This window comes from Vanellus vanellus (assembly GCF_965231255.1).
Source record: "Vanellus vanellus genome assembly, chromosome: 3".
In the NCBI taxonomy this organism is placed as follows: Eukaryota; Metazoa; Chordata; class Aves; order Charadriiformes; family Charadriidae; genus Vanellus; species Vanellus vanellus.
Window position 1 is genome coordinate 71,630,748 of NC_138907.1, and position 20,357 is coordinate 71,651,104.

General features: G+C 41.9%; 1 protein-coding gene across 1 annotated transcript; it reads left to right on the forward strand.

Moving 5' to 3' along the window:
- Positions 1-730: 730 nt before the first annotated feature.
- On the forward strand, positions 731-20,081 carry SERINC1 (serine incorporator 1). Its single transcript, XM_082480521.1, has 10 exons — positions 731-856; positions 6,685-6,846; positions 7,668-7,861; positions 11,006-11,085; positions 11,270-11,407; positions 12,373-12,542; positions 12,666-12,756; positions 16,399-16,540; positions 16,651-16,881; positions 18,425-20,081. Exons 1-10 carry the CDS (start codon positions 818-820, stop codon positions 18,561-18,563), a joined length of 1,386 nt encoding a protein of 461 aa, XP_082336647.1. The 5' UTR covers positions 731-817; the 3' UTR covers positions 18,564-20,081.
- The last annotated feature ends 276 nt before the right edge of the window (positions 20,082-20,357 follow it).

A 20,357-nucleotide genomic window follows, 5' to 3' on the forward strand; every position in this document is an offset into this window, starting at 1 on the left:
AGAGAGTTGGGGCTGTTCAGCCTGGAGAAGGGAAAGCTCCGGGGACACCTTATTGCAGCCTTTCAGTACCTAAAGGGGGCCTACAGGAGAGCTGGGGAAGGACTTTTTACAAGGGCATGTAGTGATAGGATGAGAGACAGTGGCTTTAAACTGGAAGAGGGCAGGTTTAGATTAAATATTAGGAAGAAATTTTTCACTTTAAGGGTGGTGAGGCACTGGAACAGGTTGCCCAGAGAGGTTGTTGAGGCCCCATCCCTGAAGGTGTTCAAGGCCAGGCTGGATGGGGCTTTGAGCAACCTCGTCTAGTGGTAGGTGTTCCTGCCTATGACAGGGGGTATGGAACTAGGTGATCTTCAAGGTCCCTTCCAACCTAAGCCATCTATGATTCTATATCCTTTCAACACATCAGGGCAGGCGACCATAACGCGAGGTGGCGGCCGCCATTCCGGCGGCTCGGGGGTGGGCTGTGATCAGCGAGGCCGCCCCCGCCGGCCCAGGCCAGCCGCCCCCCGCAGCGGTACGTGGGGGCTGCCGCTCCCCCCCCCCCCCGCTCGGTACTGGGCCGCTCCGGGCAGACCGGCTCCTTCTCCAGTCACAAGTCCCGGGCCGAAGACCCCGGGCCCAGCTCAGAGGGTTCCAGCCGCTCCCCATCCACCGCCGCACCGCCCTCTGACTCCCTCCGGAAGTGACGTTGGCCGCTGCCGTTACAACAGCCGGAAGCGCCGTTGGGAGCAGTAAACAACCTCGTCGGGCGGCCGCGGCGCTTCCATCTTTGAGGAACCGGAGCGGGAGCCGGAGCCGGAGCCCACCGCGGACCATGGGCGGCGTCCTGGGCCTCTGCTCCATGGCGAGCTGGGTAAGATGGGGGCGGGCGGGTGCGGTGGTTCCCTGTCCCTCCTTGCCCGTCGCAGGCCCGCAGCCGGTGCTTCCCGCTTCCCCCCCCCCCCCCCCCGGGCCTCGCCCGTCGCCTCCCGGGGCCTTTGTCTCACCGGAGCGGGGGCGTCTGTGGCGCTGCCTTCCCGCCTCCTCAAGCGCGGGGAGGTTGCAGGCCCCCTCCCCGCTCCCACCCAGGCTTTCTCCGCCCCGAGCGGCCGCCGCCCCCGCTCCTCCGGGGCTGGGCTCTGCCGGGCTCTCTCCCTGGCGGGCTGGGGGAGGCGGGCCCTGGGGAGCGCCCCCGCGGTGGTGCCCCCCCCTCCTCCCCGGGCTTCTGCGGCGGTCCCCAGGAATCCGCCGAAGCCGTTCTGCTGGGGCGAGGGGGAGCTTCCTAATTAATCAGACAGGCTGGCCTGTCGCGCTGCTGGTCGCTGCCTAATCCGCGTTACTGCGGGGGAGGCGTTGCTGTGTCCGCTGAAATTCCCCCTCCCCAAATTTGTAAAGGATTTAAAATCTAATTAAATGGTTATGAAGTTCGGCGTTTCTTTCGGGAAAAGTAAAACTCGCGTGTTTCCCTGATGCTAATGATTGTATTTAATTTCTCTTTCTTACGGCTTTGTCTTGAGCAGCTCCACCCTTTGTAGCATCTTTGTCTTATCGAGGCATCGTTTTCTCTCTGCAGTGTCTGTGGTGATGTGTCACCACCATGCTGAGCAACGTCAGGTGGTTTTCTTAATGCGAAACGATAGTTTGAGATGGTTTTAAAACTATTAGCACTAGGCATAAAAACCCAGAAGTCGGTAGAGATCCTGTATGGCGGTCCTCAGTTGAGGTGTTGCTGTCTTATCCTTAAGTGATTAATCTTTCCAAGTCTAGTCCCTATGCAAATAGACACAGTCAGGTGGATTGTGACACTTCAGACATTTGTCTTAAAAATGTCAGCAGGATTGTGAAAATCTGAATTTCCTATACCAAAAGCATTGTACCATATTCGGATTAAAGGAAATTGCCTATATTTAAACAGTTCATACACAGAACGTAGTGGTCTAACAAAACCCCGTATTTATTCAAGCTCCTTTTTTTTGTGCTATCAATATATATGACCTTTGGTTCCCGTAGTGGTATTTAATTAGAGATGATACTTAACTCCTTAATCTCCTGTACAAATTCTGTGAAATAATCCTAGAATTGGTCAATTTGTATGAGCTAAGATTCCAGACTGATATGCATGTAAATAAGCGACTAGAACACTGATAATATCCTGTTAAGTAAGTACTGTCGGTGTTTATTTTGCTTTTATTAACACTTTAAACACTACTTAATGGATTAGCTGAATATAGTTAACATTAACATTTTTAATTATTGTCAAATACTAAGCGACAGTATAACTATGGGTTTTAATTTAAATACTTGAGTTAATATATACTGCATTTTGAAGTGTATAAATAGCCTTTCTGATAAGTAGCTGGTGTTTGTAGTGCACGAAGAATCCCTGTATATTTGCTCTTGGTTTTGAGTGTTTTTTTCTGTACAGAGAAATTCAGCTAATAATCTTTTAGATAAAATGATATACATGAGTATATAATCTTGATTAAGTCAGATTTACTGTGGATAACTAACCCCCATACCCCCATCCCTTGCTTTAAAGTGCCCAAAACAGATCAGGGGGATTTTCTGTATGGTGGTGCATGGGGTGCCTCTTCCCCCCCCCCCCCCCCCCGTGGTTTTAAAATGTTGATTTTCTTTCCACTTAGAAAACAATAGCTAATCAGCATTTAAAGCCCATACCATAGTTCCTATAGGAGAAATCTGCGATGATCTCTAAGGAGGTCAGGATACACACCATTTGTGGCTCTGAAAGAGAAACAAACTGTGAGGGTGAGGTAGCAGGGAAACCAGTTATAGCAGCATTTGTGCTAGTGCGGACTATGCCATGGCCAGAAAAACTTCTCTTTTGTCTGGGAAAACGCTGCTGCCGGCACTGCTTCAGCTGTGTAGCTTCTCAGCAAGGCCACATGTTGTGCTGTGCAGTGATGCCATGGGTACCTGACCTTGCCTCGTACCTTTATTTCTTCTGGATTTTTTTGTGTGGTGTTATTGCTGGTTGTAGCTCTGCCCTACTGTGCACTGATCAGGCAGTGTTTCAGTTTAGCATTTTTAAGAGCAAAGAATGAGCCTGTCAGAGGTGGGGGGTGGGATGGGGGAGAAGGCCTTAAGAGCACCGTCATCATACCAAAATTCTTCTGATCCCGACAACCTAGATTGGGCAGGCAGTGCCATTTTCACTCTGCTGGGTCTTGCCTCTATCGCACTGTTCTCCGAAATAGCGGAGCTGCTGCTTCCCTCACTTAAATATTCTCTGTCAAGGCAGAGATTGTGATTGAATCAGTTCCTTTAAGCATATGAGTAGGGATGATGTAGCTAAAACCTGACTAGGCCAGTGAGGGGCTTAGTGTTTTTGCAAATACTTAATTCAGTATATAATAATTTAGTCATTATACCAGTAAGAAGATTACGTTTGATATTAAAAACTTGTTCTGTGTGCATCAGGGGCAGTAATATTTGACTTTCAGTCATTTTTGGGGATTTTCTCTCCTTCGCTCTCCCGCAATATTCATCTTACTGGTGTTCCTCCTGCAATTTCCACTGCCCTAGAGAACAAAGTGACTGGTTTAGCAGGCATGAATTAACTTGTCTGCCCAGCTGGCTGCTCCCAGAATAGGTGTGTGGGTCATCTTTTCTTATTTGGCCTCAGTGAACACCACTGAGCTGCTTGTTTTTCTGAAAAATGTGCTGGGATGCGAGTTGGTTGGTAAGTCCAAATGTTACTGGATGGCAGTAGGTTTATGCAGTCGTGACTTAGTAACTGTTGTTGAAGCTTCCTTAAGAAAGCAAGCTCTAAACTAACTGTGGAATAACTCTGTCTAAGTCTCTGACTAAGCTGGGCTTCACCTGGCGAGTTAATATTACGTTTTGATCTGTGTAGTAGTATCTGTTTGTACTGTAGTACTTTTTTTTTGTAGGAGGCATGCTCTGAATTTAGGAAGCAAGTAAGTGACACAAATTGTCCATGTCTCCTCTGCTGATAAACTCTATTTCATGGGTCAAATGTTCTTTGGCTCTCTGTTGTTTTTGAAGTCTGTTACTTGTTAGAAGTGTTTTTGCCAATAGTACAATAATATTATTTTGTTGGAATGTTACATATTTTATTCTGTCTTGCTAAAAGAAAGAGGTACTTGGATTGTAGTGTGATTCCTTGTAGAAGTAGCCAACTTGTATAAACAGTATCAACAGGTCTCTTGTTCAGAGATGTGCATGATCACAGCTTGTAAGGATGAGCTCTTTGGGGGCAAAATGTTTTAAAAGCTGGTGTTTGAGCTCAGACACTTAAATGAGCTATACTGCCTCGTTTGAGGCACATTGTTTCCCAGTGAGGGGAAGACAGTCATCTTTATTTCAGCCACTGCAACCCTGCCCTGTCTCCAGAAATATGCATTCCTATGTGTTCCCCTTGACACACTCAGGAGGAAGGTGCTTGAATTGCTTAGGTATTTAACGAACAATTTAACACTGGTGACTTTTATGCCAGATGGTCCTTGCACCAAATTTTCTGCAGCAAATGAGCCTAGGCTTATGTTCTACTCAGCCAGATTCAACCTTTTAATCAAGTGTCTTTAAAAATACCAATGTAGATAGAATTAGTTCAAGAAAGTAATTTTTTTTGAACAGTGACTAGAAATATTCTTCACTAGAAAGGTTGTTTGTGTGTGTTTATGAAATAATGTAATAGATTAGTACTATAAAATCCTGATGGATCCTAAGTCAATATTTGCCATACATTTCCTGCTTACTAAGCATAGATGCCCCTACTATAGTTGCTTGCAGTCATAGAACAGCCTCGAAGGATCAGCAGGTCTGACCTTTTGTGGGAAAGGGAGCCTAGATGAGATGATCTAGCACCCTGTCCATTTGCATCTTGAAAACCTCCAGTGATGGGGACTCTACCCTGTCCTTAGGTAGATTGTTCCAGTGACTGATTGTTCTCACTGTAAAAAATTTCTTACATTGAGATGAAACCTCTCATGGAATCAATATCTTCATACTCTCTGTACTATAATGATACTGAGTGGAGGAGGAGGTAGAAAAGGGCAAATAGTATCTTTTACATACTGAAACAGTTATAATGAGAATGTACCTAATTTCACTTTTTTAGCAAGACAAATTTAATAGTGAAGTTTGCTAATTTAGAAATGATTCTGTAGCATAGTGGAGTGAAAATTCTTGGCTCCTCCATCCTTGTAAAGGAACACAATTACAAAAAAAGAATACAAGGAAACTATTTAAAAGCCCCTGTTTGTGGGTCCAGTGTGTGGGTCTGGTTAAACCTGTAAGAACAGATAATCTGAGCCTTTTCCTGAGGCCTTCTCAGGAGAGCGCTGTGGCAGTCTGTCTGCTCTTCCCTGCCAGCCCCAGGGCCTTCCTTGTAGTGTCAGCCTGCTGGCATTTTTGTTTGTCATATGACTAAACTTCTAACAGCTCTCTCTGACACAAGGCAGTCATACTGGATGACTGACATGCACTGGTCATGTGGCTGTGTAACTAGTCATGTTCTTATGTGTATTTGTGATTCACATCTGTGGTGTCCTTGTGTGTGTGCTGTGGGGGGAAGATGGGTTTTACCACCCTTCACTATCTTTGTCAGAGGTTGCACAGTCTGTTGTAGCTCAGATGGGGCAGCGCTCACTTAGTAACTTTACTTTAGCTGAAAAATACGTGGCCTCTAAAACTTAGCTGTTAACTGTTCTCTGGGATATTGTCTTCTAGGCAAAATATTTTATTTTTAAATAGAAAGATAAATGCAACCCTCAAAGATTTTTGATTGTACCTTTTGTCTCTTTGCTTATGTTTACTTGTGGAATCTTGCCCTTTTCCTTCCTGAATTGTCACTCAGCAAGTGGCAGAAAATTGCAATGGGATGAAGTTAGTTCTTCTTCCCCCCGCCCCTGCCCCTGTGAAGTAGCACTATCTGCTCACTTTTCTTCTTCCCACCATTTTCTGTTTTAAGAGTTGAATACAGGTAACATGTCCTAATTTTTTCCCTTGTCGTATTACAACTGTACAGTGTTCCTATTCACTCTTGCCATTGATATTTGGTAGTGAAGATGATACGTGTTCTGTGTGTTTGCTTTGTTCTTGCGGTTTGTAACTTTCTACATGGCATAAGTTAATTTTGCCAACTGAGGGAGAATTATGTGATACATGAGTTAGTTGCTAAATATGCAATAATTTGCAACCTAAGCTTTAGGCTATTGTACCTATTGTTTATGCTTCATTAATGTTGATGGCCCTGGTGATGTTTGTGGCCCTACTCTGCCAGACACTGAAAGTGTACCTAGATTCCAGTTGCACTCAATTTTTTTTTCCTGTGGTGTATTTGTTTAATCTCTGCAGCTGTGGAAGGGAGGATGTAGTCGTTAACTAAAAGCAATCCTTGCATCTCATTTAGCTGAAATGAAATAGAATTCAAGAGAACAAATAAGCCTGAATCCAATCTTTATTTCCTCTGAATGGATAAATGATTACTTCTGACATAGCACTAATTTCACTCTATGGTGGTGCATTAGGAAGCCAAGTTTGTTAGGGCGCTCTGTAACATGTTGAAGCAACTTAATCCGCACTAGTGATGAAATGCATAGGATGAGCCATTTTCCATCATAACTTCTGATGATCTAACACAGCCTGATTAAATATTGAAATCTGGTAATGCGAAACTTCTTAAAGAATTTGGTTTATGTTCTGTCTCTCTGTCAGATACCGTGCTTATGTGGAAGTGCCCCATGCCTGCTCTGCAGATGCTGCCCCAGTGGAAACAACTCCACCATAACTCGGCTGATTTATGCATTCTTTTTACTTCTTGGTGTGAGCGTTGCCTGTGTGATGTTAATACCAGGCATGGAAGAGCAGCTGAAGAAGGTCAGGTTACTTCTTTGCTAACATGTTGGGTAGAACAAATGTCAGGGATAATTGTAAACAACATCTTGAAAGCATGGGTTTTATTTGGAGATACATAATTTTGCTGCCACCTGTGTTTCACAGTCACCATTAATTTGATTGCAGATCAAATAAGCAAAGAACTTGTGGGAGAGTCACTGCTTAGGTGAAAAGCACTGTTTAGAAATATTGCTTTTATAGCTCTTCTTTAATAGGTCAGAGCAGAAAAGATAAAAATTTGTATCAAGCAAAAATATTATATGTTGTTTTAAATTAAATTTTGATATGCTTGTATTTGTGGCATTTGATTAATTTTGATTGCTGTTAATAAAATAATAAAAAATAACCACAGTCTAAGGTATCTTCTAGTTTCGTTGTGCTGTACTAGTCTGCCGACACATAACAAAAATACTTTTCAGTAAAGACAGAAGCATATATTACACTAAGGATATTAGGAAATGCTTATAGGATTTTACAGTGTATTAGTTGTATGAAGTTCTGAAATTGCTAGTAACAAAAAAATCCAAAAAAAACAAGCCCAAACCAACCCACCACTGTTAAAGATTTTTTTTGTTGTTGTTTTGTTTAGAATTTGCCTATGTGGGATTTTTTTCCTTGAATATGTTTAATATTTTGGTTAGACTGTAACTAACAATATAACCTTTCAGTATCATATTTTCTAGCAATAATAATAGTTGCATAATATTATAATATTCATGAGTTGTATATTAATAAATTGCTAATACGTATTTACTCATAGGAGGCCTTTTACAGATCACTGAAGTATCTTGTATTTATCACAGATTCCTGGATTTTGTGATGGAGGGATGGGGACGACTATTCCTGGTGTGCACGGCCATGTGAATTGCGATGTACTAGTTGGTTACAAAGCTGTGTACCGTGTGTGCTTTGGTATGGCCATGTTCTTCCTGCTCTTCTCCTTATTGATGATCAAAGTAAAAAGCAGCAACGACCCAAGAGCAGCAGTGCACAATGGGTAAGATATAGAACTGAGAACTGAGACGGGTGATGTGTGCATATGAGATGCACCTACAATGAAAGTAAAGCCTGTACTGAGCATGCTGGTCAAATTCACTGTTCCGCAAAGAAAGAATTTGATAGTAGCTAGAGGAGTGTTGTTGCAGTAGAGGGCATTCAATGATATTAGAGTTCTTAGACACGGCAGATTAATTTTTATAAGAGGAGAAGATACACATGGCTGTCACTTTTCAGAGCCTGAATTATGGCAGTGGATTAGAGATTCTTCTTCTGTCCAAAGATGACAAAATTCAGAGATAAATAATGGTACTAAGCTTAATTCCACTGAGATGTTTTCAGCAAACAGAAAGATGAAAAAGCCTCATCTGTCCTCTAGGAATTATATTCCTCCTGACTTTGATGTTTGTAAGTGCTTGCTCTTTGCCAAACAGTTTTATTTTCAAGATAATAACAGTTATATATGTATATGCCCACACACACATAGATATATAACATATCTCTTCCTCCTCTGCTTGGTCTTCAGTCTTCCCCTCTGCATAAAGAAGAGCGAGTTATGTATTTAGTTTCTGAACTTCCCAATAAATTTCTTTTGTATTTTTACATTTTAGGGTTTTCAGATGGAAGACAGTAGTGGAATTTCAGCTTGTGGGTTGACACAAGTGGTAGTTTTCATCCAGGCTTAGCTTACGTGAAATGTAGCTTCTTGAACTAGGGAGATGCAAATTTTTATACTAGGGCACGGCGCTAAGAAGCATAAAAACATCTGTGGTGCCTAGTATTCTTGGTGGTCCCAGTGATTGCTTAGGCTGCTGCTTTTTCAAGGTGTTTATCTTTAAGGGAAGCTATTAACAGGTAAGCTATAAAAATGAAGTCATTTTACATTCAGTATAAGATTAAACATTTCTAACATAAAATGAGGAAAAACTTCAAATTATTTCTGTAGGGGAAAATAAAATAATTGAAACTGCGCAGAATATTGCTTTGTTTATTTTTTTGTTTGTTTCTGTCTAAAGAAAATGAGGCCAGGCACAGTACTAAGATGCATTAACAGCAGTAATTCAGTTCAGTCTTTCCCCCTGCTGTGCTTTGATCAGGAGAGCATACTTGTTACAAGCAAGAAAATGCTTTAGGTGCATTCTATGTCAACACTTTGTGTTTTTTACAATAAAAGGCACCTTTTACATGATGTGGTATCTCTACCTAAAACTGCATCTTAAGTGTTTGGGATCTTCTTGATACCCTTATCTGGAGTTGTGCTCTCCAAATTTTGGTACTATTTATGCAACCTATAGCAGTTTACCTTTCTTAGACAATCTAGTGTCAGTGCTATGTTAAAAGGAAAAATGGCACTCATTAACTATTACTGGTAAAATATTTAATAATGTTACTTCCAACACTTATGTGCTTCACTAGTTGCTTCAATAGTATGCGTTACGGGTAGCTTTATGAAAACCATGGCTTTTGATTTTTGAACTTGTATGTATCTTCAGTAATACTTTGCAATGTAATCTTTCTGTCAGTGATTTGAAATACTTAGAATACTAGTTTTTCAAATGTATATGTACTAATTTTTTCATACTTGCATGCAAGTTAAGCCCAGTAATGTGGTCCAGTGCCAATGTTCATGTTCTTTGCTTTTGTAACAGCAGTCAAATGGTTTATTGCCTCAGGTTAATGGTAATATAAAAAATAAGCTATAATGTATTCACAGGATTGTTGCTGGCTTGCACAGAATGCATAGCAATTGTAGGTGTTACTTCTGATAAGTATTGGTTTTGGCTGTAATGCATGTTATATGGGTAGACTTAAGATCCCTTAAAGCCTGGACTTAGTGTTGAAATTTATACAAGCTTGAACCTGTTCTTATTTCTGTAATGGAGAAATTAAAATCCCACATGTGGATTCAAAAACTAGTTTTAGTGGGGTATGTATTACACCGTAAATGTTATAAGTTGATTCAGCTTTCAAACTGGGTTTAGTAATTTCTTTGTATCCCAGTGAATTAGTCCATTTTTCCCATATTCTGCACTTCTGTCATCTCACATATTCTGTGTGGACAGGAACTCTGTTCCTCTGGTCACTATTACCTGATTGTAACGGCCAGAAGACTAAACTTGTTCAAAGTAAGGGGGGGGGGGGGGGGGGCGGGAAGGGATAGAAAACTTGAAAACTGTGCAAGTGTTTGACATTGTGGGGGTGTGGTACACGTCTTTGTGCTATATTCAGTTTTGAAGTATACGCTCCTATATTTGGAGCTGCCTGTTACTCTGATCAGAAAAAGTCTTCACCTTCTTGTAGTTCTGTTGATTTGAAATTCCCTATGCAGGGTATATTTGTACACAGTTTATATTTGGGGTGAGGTAGGTGAATCTTTGGAAGGTGTTTCCTTGTCTGCTTTCTAGAAAAGATCTGATGTGTTTTGTTTGTCCATGAGTGCACATCTTTTAGTGGGGAAAAAACATCCAATTCTGCTGCACTGGAACAGGGACTTAGAATTTGATTTCCTTTTATGTGAAGGATAAATCCTTTGCTTTTGTTGTTGCGATAAAGCCTCATCAGATGTAGGCCTAAAGAATCTGAATGTAGGTGGGAAGAACCCAGCCTTTTGGACATCTCTCTCCTTTAAGAAATGAATCAAGACTGGTAGGGAACTCCAGCATAATGTTTTCTGATTGGTAGGCACCAATCAGATCTTCTGCCTTTTTTTGGTTTTAATATTAAAAACAGATAAGGGATTTTTTTTATACATTTTTCTGATATGCAGACAGTTCAATAATCTCACTGCTGTAGTTAAAAAACCTTAAAAAAAAACAAAAACAAAAAAAACCCCAAACGATCCCAAAACTAAAAAAAACTCATGATTATATTCCACCCCTGCTTCATTTGTAATACATCAATGGGATATCTCTGGGAAATGTGTCAAACTCTGTCAGTCTAGCACAGTTTAAGCATAACTTTCTGGAGAATAAAAATCTTGGGCAGATAAAATAATTTGTATCCTACTTCAAAAGAAGCAAGTTAAGAACGAGTGAATTAACCCAACTCTTAAGGATGTGCATTTAGCGTACTTTGAGTTTTTGTGAATTAGATCAGACTTAGCAGTTGCCTGACTTTTTTTTTTTTTTTTTTAATTTCTCTTTAGATTCTGGTTCTTTAAATTTGCAACAGCAGTTGCAATTAGTGTTGGAGCTTTTTTCATACCAGAGGGACCATTTACAACTGGTAAGGGAATATTGTCTTCCACTGTATCATGGTGCAATCATAACTGGTTTTAAAACAAAACTGAATGCATGCTGATGTCTTAGTTTTTATTGTAGCTGTGTAACTATAGCACTTTTCTGTGTTTAGGGACATGGTGGTAAATTATCTATGGTTCTGAACTGGTTTTGTTTTATTTCTCTTTTAGTGTGGTTTTATGTAGGTATGGCTGGAGCATTCTGCTTTATTCTTATTCAGCTGGTCTTGCTTATTGACTTTGCCCATTCCTGGAATGAATCTTGGGTTGAAAAAATGGAGGAAGGAAACTCAAGGTGCTGGTATGCAGGTAAAGGACTGTACTACAATCAAGTTTTAAATTTCATTGTACATTAGGTTAAATATGTTATTCAGTGAATAATGCATTTTATCAGAGTACAGAAGGGCTGCTTTGTGCCTAAGTATCATTTTTCTCAGATGGTGTAGTTCAGCTCCATCGTCTGTGGTTTTGATATCAGGTTAAATAAGAGGGGTCAGGAAAGGGGGCAGCAGCCTCTGAGTAATAATGTCTGATCCCTTGGAATAGGCCATCAGCTTATGGTAGCAAAGCAGTGGTAATTGTAGGTTTTGGGTTGTTTGGGGTTTTGTTGTTTTTTTTCAGCGACAGGCTTCGTTACACCTTCGTGCTGATTAAAAATGAGCTAGCCTGCTTCTGCTTCATGTTGAGCATAAGCATATCAAATAATTGTTTTTTCCTTCTGTCTGCCAGTCGATCCTTCTTTGAAGTTATATGCTGAGGGAAAGGCCAGGATAGTGAAGGAGAGTACAAGTCATCTCACTGGAGAAATGATACGTTAATTTTAATAAAGCATTTCAGATGTGATAGTTTAGGTTTTTCAAAAGACAGCACAGCCTGTCTTTGTGCAATGGCCACTTCACTCTTTAATGTTTTTAATGAGATGGAATTTGGAAAGAAAATTTTGTTTTTCTTTCTATTGGACAAGTAGTCTTTCAGTTTCTTTCTTAAGCTTTTAGGCAAAGTGTATGTAGTGTGATTGTATTCCCTGATACTTGCACTTCTTGGTTGCTGTTAGAGCACTGGAGAATCAAGTGTGGCTTCAGGCTTCCCATTTATTGCATTCTTTCTTTTTAACAGGGTATTGAGTGGAACTTATTTCCTTTACATTTCAGTGCCCAGAGCTGCTCTCTAATTCTGTTACTGTATACTGTATATGAAACCTGATAATCATGCAATATTACTTCAATTTTAATAATCTCCATTATTAACCAGTTTAACTTTGTGTCTTTTCACAGCTCTGCTGTCAGCTACAGCTGTCAATTATCTGCTGTCTCTAGTAGCTATTGTCTTGTTTTACGTTTATTACACTCATCCAGAAGGTTGTTCTGAAAACAAGACATTCATCAGTGTTAATATGCTGCTGTGTATTGGTGCTTCTGTAATGTCGATTCTGCCAAGGATTCAGGTATACTTTTAATTCTGTTATCTTTTGTTTTTTCTGTATTGTCAGTCCCAGAAACCTGTAATATAATCATGCCTGAGATCTTTTAATTGCCTAACTTTGCTATTTCATGACTTCTTCATATAGGAATCTCAGCCAAGATCTGGTTTGCTGCAGTCTTCTGTGATCACAGTTTATACAATGTATTTGACTTGGTCAGCTATGACCAATGAACCAGGTAAGCGTAGTAGCATTATATGGCTTTTTGGGTAACCAGTTCAGCAGTAAATTCATAGAATCATAGAACGCCAGGTTGGAAGGGACCTCAAGGATCATCTGGTCCAACCTTTCTTGGCAAAAGAACGGTTTAGACAAGATGGCACAACACCCTGTCCAGCTGAATCTTAAAAGTGTCCAATGATGAGGAATCCACCACTTCCCTGGGGAGATTACTCCAATGGTTGATTGTTCTCGTTGTGAAAAATTTTCCTCTTGTGCCCAATGAGAATCTCCCCAGGAGTAACTTGTATCCATTACCCCTTGTCTTTTCCATGCGACTCCTTGTAAAAAGGCAGTCTCCATCTTCTTTGTAGCCACCCTTTAAATACTGGAACGAAGTGATAAGATCTCCCCTAAGTCCTCTCTTCTTGAGGCTGAATAAAACTAATTCTCTCAGCCTTTCCTCATATGGCAGGCTCCCCAGTCCTTTGATCATCTTTGTGGCCCTTCTCTGGACCCTCTCCATCTCCAGCCAGTCCACATCTTTGTTGTATAGCAGGGACCAAAACTGGACACAGTGTTCCAGGTGTGGCCTGACAAGTGCTGAGTAGAGTGGGATAATGACTTCTTTATATTTTGGTGGCAATGCCCTTGTTGATGCAACCCAGCATCCTGTTGGGTTTCATTGCCACAGTAGCACACTGTTCACTCCTATTGAGCTGCTTGTCCACCAGGACCCCCGGGTCCCTTTCCACAGAGCTGCTCCCCAGCCAGGGAGATCCCAGCCTGTGCTGCACTCCTGGATTATATTTTCCCAGGTGCAAGACCTTATACTTGTCCTTGTTGAACTTCATAAGGTTCTTGTTAGCCCACTCTTCCAGCCTATCTGGGTCTTCCTGCAGGGTGGCTCTCCTGAAGTGTCTGCTTCCCTGCTCAGGTTGGTGTCATCAGCCAACTTCCTCAGGGTACACTTGATCCCATCATCCAGATCACTTACGAAGATACTAAACAGCCTTGGGCCTAGCATCGATCCCTGGGAACCCCAGGTGTGGCGGGTTGCTAGTTTTAAAAGGAGCAATTTACCACCACCCTCTGGGTGAGGCCTGTCAGCCAGTTCCCCACCCACATCGCAAATCGCTTGTCTAGACGTAATGCATCGGTTTCTTTAGGAGGAGGCTGTGGCGAACTGTGTCAGAAGCCTTGGAGGAATCCAGGTAGACAATGTCCACCACTTGCCCCACATCAACCAAGCAGGTTACTTTGTTGTAAAAGGCCATCGAGTTTGTCAAGCACGATTTACCCTTGGTGAATTTGTGCTGGCTTTTCCCAATCATGTGCCTTACTTGATTTGTGATAGCCCCCAGGAGGATTTGTTCCATAACTTTTCCAGGGACTGAAGTAAGACTGATGGGCCTATAACTTCCTGGATCTTCCTTTAAGCTCTTCTTGTAGTTGGGGGTGACATTAGCCTTCTTCCAGTCTTCTGAGATGTCCCCCAGTCTCCCTGACTTCTGAAAGATTATGGAGAGCAGCCTTGCAACAGTGTCAGCCATCTCTCTTAACACTCTGGGGTGGATATTGTCACAGCCCGTTGATTTGTAGGAGTCAAGCACCTGTAATAGTTTACATACCAACTCTTCCTTCACTGGCAGTGGGTCTGTGTTTTTATCAACCTGGATCATTGTTCCCAAGGCCTGGGCCCCAACAGTGCTGGTAAAGATGGAGGTGAAGAAAAAGTATTGAGAACCTCTGCCTTTTCAGCATTGTTGGTGACTAATTCAGCTCTCCTGTTTAACAGCGGGCCAGTATTTTCCTTCTGTTTCTGATTGCTGTTTATGTACCTGAAGAACCCTTTCTTGTAGTTTTTGACATTTCTGGCCAGTTTCAATTTGAGCCGAACTTTTGATTTACTAACTGCATCTCTGCGTGCCCTTGCAATGCCCTGGTAGTTCTCAATGGGTATTTGTCCACTTTTCCATCTCTGGGACACTTCTCTTTTGGTTGCTCTTTGTGGTGTCACTTGTGCCCACATGAAAGAGCAGCAATGGACAGTAGTCCATGCTCTTGACAAGTTGTGGCACCCTCTCGGCAGTATCTGGGACCTTAGCTCCTGAAAGGCAGCGTATCTCTCGTGACTCCCAGTCAGGTCGGCAGATGGGCACCTCAGTGCCCTTTAACAGAGTCACCCACTACTAGCACTCATCGTCTCTTTGTGGTGTCCACTGTGTGCTGCTTGCAGACCTTGCTCTTGGGTGTCAGCAGCTGTTAAAGCTTCATATCTGTTTATGGTTGTGATGCTGGAGGGTGGGGACTGAAGCAGACTCCTGCTTTTGTGGGTCACTAGGGTCCGAGGTGCCTTCTCCTCTGTGATGTCCTGCTAATACTGCGCAGCCTTTTAATGGTTTTCTGTAACTCAGCCACCTGCACAACAGATCATCAAGCTGTGCGCACCTTCTGCAGGTACTTCCTTTTTCTGCAAGGACAGGGTCTGGGGACTCACTGCAATCTGCCGTCTGTACTGAAGTCTTCCTTGCCTGTTCCATCTGGGTGGAAGCATCAAATGTCTCAGGGGCTTTCTCTGTAGAAACACTGGTTTTAATGCAAATCAACTCTTGCCTCAGAGTTATCTTCACTTTTCCGCAAAGCAGTATTAGAATGGGGTACTAGAACACATGCAAGTTAGAGGCAGGACTCATTGGTTTGTGTTCTCTCCCCCTACAACTCTCTGTAATGTACTGAAGAAGTAGTTCTTCCAAAGACAACATGTTTTTGACTTGCTCCTGTGGTTATCGTATGGAAGAATTTCTATCTATTATCTGTAGGATTGCAGTATTCTAAGGCTTAGTTTTTGCAGATTACCACAACTCTCCCAAGGTGTCTGGAAAGTTTATCTCCCTACCAGGTTTCAAGTTTCTTACCTGGTGACTGAGATGCTACTGATTATATTTTTCTAAATTGAGGATTTTTAAAAATGTATTAATATTGTCAGTGTTTCTTGTGTCCAAAAACAGCTGAGGATCTCAAATAAATTTAGAAATTCTGGTGATTAAAATAAACTGCCAAATATTGAGTTGGATGTTTTTAATTTGGTCTCTGGTGCTTTTCTCTTAATTATGGACAATATTCTGTGCTGCTGTGTAACAGCATATGTATGAGTCTTATCTATGGGGAAATAAGTTTGTCTGCTATTTTTGGCTGTTTCATCTGTTATCTGTGGATGCTGTGGGTTGGGAACTGTCAATATGAAGGTGACTTTGTAGCGTTCTTTTCCAACTCTGAGATGACTCTGGTGCCCCATCTACAGGGTGTATGTTTGTCAAACTTGTTTTCTAGTGGTAGAATCTCTGCACATTAAGCTTTAGAACATTTTTATTTTGTTGCATCTAATGATATGAGATGGAACAGTAAAGCAGTTGATGCATATCTTATATAAGTTTAAAATCCCTTTATCTGTGCGGAGAGACAGATTTTTATGCCGTGTACTGTCACTTGCCTGCTTCATAGAGACTGTAGGCTAAAATTAGATTCAAAGCTTTTTGACTTCAAGACTGTCGCGGTCACAAAGTTCCTTTCTTTTGCCGTGCATTCAGTGTGGAAATGTACTATTAAATATTTGTTCTGTTCTTGGTTTATGCAAGTTCTAATGTAATTTCTCCCACAGATAGGCGCTGTAACCCAAGTTTGCTGAGCATCATTGGTTACAACAGCACCACCATTCCAACCCAAGGTCAGGTGGTTCAGTGGTGGGATGCACAAGGAATTGTAGGACTGGTTTTGTTTTTGCTGTGTGTTCTCTATTCAAGGTAAGATTCCTTTTAAAAAGATACCTATTAACTTGTATTACTTCTCACTTTCAGATACTGAATTGCATTTATTTGGGTAACTGTACTTTGTCCTCTTCTGTCAAATATAGCATCCGAACATCCAACAACAGCCAAGTTAACAAGCTGATGCTGACCAGTGATGAATCAACACTGATAGAGGACGGAATGCCCAGGAGTGATGGCTCCCTTGATGATGGAGATGGTGTTCACCGAGCCATCGATAATGAGAGGGATGGAGTTACTTACAGCTACTCCTTTTTTCACTTCATGCTTTTCCTGGCATCATTGTATATCATGATGACACTCACCAACTGGTACAGGTATTTATGTTTGATAATATATTGTGCTAATAATAAGCGTACAAGATGCTGTCTTTTGCTGGACAAATAGACGTAAGTTGTGTGCTGTGAGGAATGTAGGTGTTATGGAGCTTCTCAAGGGTAGTATACAATTTGATCTATGTTAAATAAATTGTATTTGAAAATTGCAGTAGCCAACCTTGTTGACAAGTGCCTATCACATTTTCTAGGATAATTCTTATGATTCACTGGACTGCTGAAATACGTCCTGCTGAAGTGAACAGGATAGAGTCTAAAATTCTGTGACAGCTAAAACTAAGTAAACAACCAGGCCCATGTCTGGTACAGAGACAGCTGGAAAAAAAGAGAGACAAGATATGTTATATCAGCAGGTTGAGGGAGAGGTGATCCTTCCCATCTACTCAGCGCTGGTGACACCACACCTGGAGTGCTGGGTCCAGTCCTGGGCTCCCCAGTGCAAGAGAGACTTGGACATACTAGAGAGAGTCCAGTGAAGGGACTGGAGCATCTGTTATATGAGGAAAGGCTAAGGGAGCTGGGGCTGGTCAGCCTGGAGAAGAGGAGGCTCAGGGGGTCTCTCATCAATGTATATAAATGCCTGAAGGGAGAGGTATTGCAAAGAGGATAGAGCCAAGGTCTCTTCAGTGGTGCCCAGTGACCACCACCACCTGTGGGCACAAACTGAAACATGGGGGGTTCCCTCTGAACATCAGGAAAGGCCTTTTAATTGGAAGGGTGCCTGAGCAGTGACGTAGGTTGCCCAGGGAGGTTGTGGAGTCTCCATCCTTGGAGGTGTTCAAGAGCCATCTCGGCGTAGTCCTGGTTAGCTGGCTTTAGGTGTCCCTGCTTGAGCAGGGGGGTTGAAGCAGATGACCTTCAGAGGTCCCTTCCAACCTCAGCCATTCTGTGATGGGGTCTGGTGGAAGGAAATTGGGGTTTCTGCTCCCTGAAACAAGTCCTCACAATAAAATAGTCCTATTATGTGTGAATTGTACTATGTTAACAGCTTGTGCAGATGTTCTTCAGAACTGAAAAATATAAATTATGGTCTCTAATAATTTGTTAAAAGACAATTTGTATCAAAATAACAACACTAGAAAGGTGTTCCCTTCAAAAATAACTCTTAATAGGTAGTCCTGCTGTGGATTTGATTTGTGGCCCTGCTTGGGTCAATATGATCTCAAGATTATTAATTCTAGGTGTTGTCTTGTGGCAAGGTAAAATGCATTATTTGGATCTATAAATGCTGTCCAATTCCTTCCTTTCCACAGATTTGTTTAGAGATTCCTTGTAGTTATTTCTGCTTCTTGACAGCTTCTCTTGCTAAATACATTTTTGGGCTGCTGTTGCTTTCCACCTTGCTGTGACAACTTACAATTGGTGTGAACTGGCTGGAAAAGGGTAGAGAGGTCCTTTGAGGTGTGGAGCTGAAGTGAAAATGATCTGATGTGAAAACAGTGTTGAAGAGTGGCTTACTACACAGGTATGTCATACTGAAACAAAAACTGCAAATTAATCTTTTTTTCTTTTCCTTCTTTCACAGTCCGGATTCTTCTTATGAGACAATGACCAGCAAATGGCCGTCTGTCTGGGTGAAGATATCTTCCAGCTGGATTGGCATCGTGCTGTACGTGTGGACTCTGGTTGCTCCGCTGGTTCTTACAAACCGTGACTTTGACTAAGCTGTGCTGCTCTCTAGGGATATTGTGCTAGCTTCACCGTGTCTTTGAAACAAACAGTATTCCAGATAATAGTGCAGTTGTAAATACATGTGTGTGGGCGCGTGTGTGTGCGCGTGTGCTGTCCATGTAGTACGCCCTGCTTTATTCTGCATGGTTACCTTGAATCATGTCTTTTGTCAATTCACTAAATGACTTTTTCTAGCTGAGCTCAGTGACGATTGCTATAATGGTGGTTTTCATAGGATTACTCCTAGGTCAAGTGCTTCGGGAGCATTAGATGTAAGATCAAGACCTTTTGGAAGTAGTTTTTTTTTCCCCTCAATTGCATTAAATAGTTGTAGGTAAAAAGTGCAAGTGTTAATTACAGTAACAAGCCAGCATTAGATCAGGCTTTGCAAGCAAAAGAGGGGCTGCCTTTGATGATCCTTGTTGCCTTGATTCCAAAGTCAGTCTTGAGTAAGCATTGTTAGACTCAAAATTGTATGTGTTGGAGTTCACTGGACGTCTTGCAGCATTGTGGCACTAATGGCCTGAGCCGTTCCTGTACGGAGGGCGGCAGCAGTACCTTTAGCACCGATGTTAAATGGGGAAGCTTGCACCTGAAACTGGAGGAGCTGATGTCCTCCTCGGTGCTGTTGGGTCCGATGTGTCCCATTGCAGGCAGGAGGACAGACACCCTGGGGGAAAAACATCCTGGTATCAGATGCTCAGAAGCATGTTTTTAAGGCACCTGTTTACAATGTGCATCTATGTATTATTGTTATTTTTAAAAGTAGTTTAAATGGGATAGCTGTGCTGTAATTTATTGCTGTTTTGTGTACCACTTTCTTTCTTGGCTAAGCTACAATCACAGAGTTTGCAAGGAGATGAGTGGTGAGAACTGTCAGCCTGTCAGAGGAACTTCTCGAGTATTGTGGTTAAAGAAATTGAAGAAAAGGAGCACTGAAATTACAGTAACTAAAGGAGGCTTGCATTAACTGAGGCTTCAATAAAAGCATTTTGTAATATATTTGGGGCTCTAAATTTTGAAATCTTTTAATGTACTAGGTATTTTGCTGGTCCATTGCCAGAGATGGACTTGAGCCTAGAAAGTCTAAATCTAGGCACGAGGTAAGACATTAATCTGTTTGATTAAAATACTGTATCGTTCCTGTGCAGTTATGAAATCTTAAATGCTTTTGTGCTTGCTGCTTTGTAACTGAAGTATGTAAGCTGCATTATTTATATCTCTCTGTACTTACTTGCTGCAGCTTGAGACTAGAGCAGCCTGACTGGGAGTGACCGTAGAGCCCTCAGTAGATGTCATGCTGATTTGCTACCATGGTGTTTATACCGTTACTTCCTGTTGCTAATTATTCTCTAAGCTTTTATTTTAATTCTGCACCTAAATGCTGACATTTACTGCAAAAGTCTGACAGGTCGGTCAAACATGAGATGGTAATGGAAGGATTAGTAAAGTAAAGGCTTGTAATAATTTTGAATATGTTGTTACCTTATTAATAAATAAATTTGGATGAAGCTGTGCAGTGATTTTTGATGTCTCATACTCCTACCAAACGTGAATAAGGCTTCATATTTTCTTCTCATCTTCTCTTGCTGGGATGTTTTGTAGCACTTCTCATCTGAGAAGTTGGAGGTGACAGTGCTGTCCAGTGCACCTGTGGGGTTCCTGGCTCTTTGGGATGTTACACATAACCCCGTGTGGAGTTTTCTGACAGTTCTTCTCTCAGTGCCCTTTGCAGCCATCTCTCTGAAAACATGAACATGTGTCACACTAGTAACTTGTTAAGTTTG

Bases quoted from the DNA above. Each gene is read 5' to 3' on its own strand.
- SERINC1 (XM_082480521.1), top strand. From the start codon at position 818: ATGGGCGGCGTCCTGGGCCTCTGCTCCATGGCGAGCTGG. The intron at 12,757-16,398 runs GTAAGCGTAGTA...TTTCTCCCACAG, and splicing joins AGCTATGACCAATGAACCAG to ATAGGCGCTGTAACCCAAGT. The intron at 16,541-16,650 runs GTAAGATTCCTT...TGTCAAATATAG, and splicing joins CTGTGTGTTCTCTATTCAAG to CATCCGAACATCCAACAACA.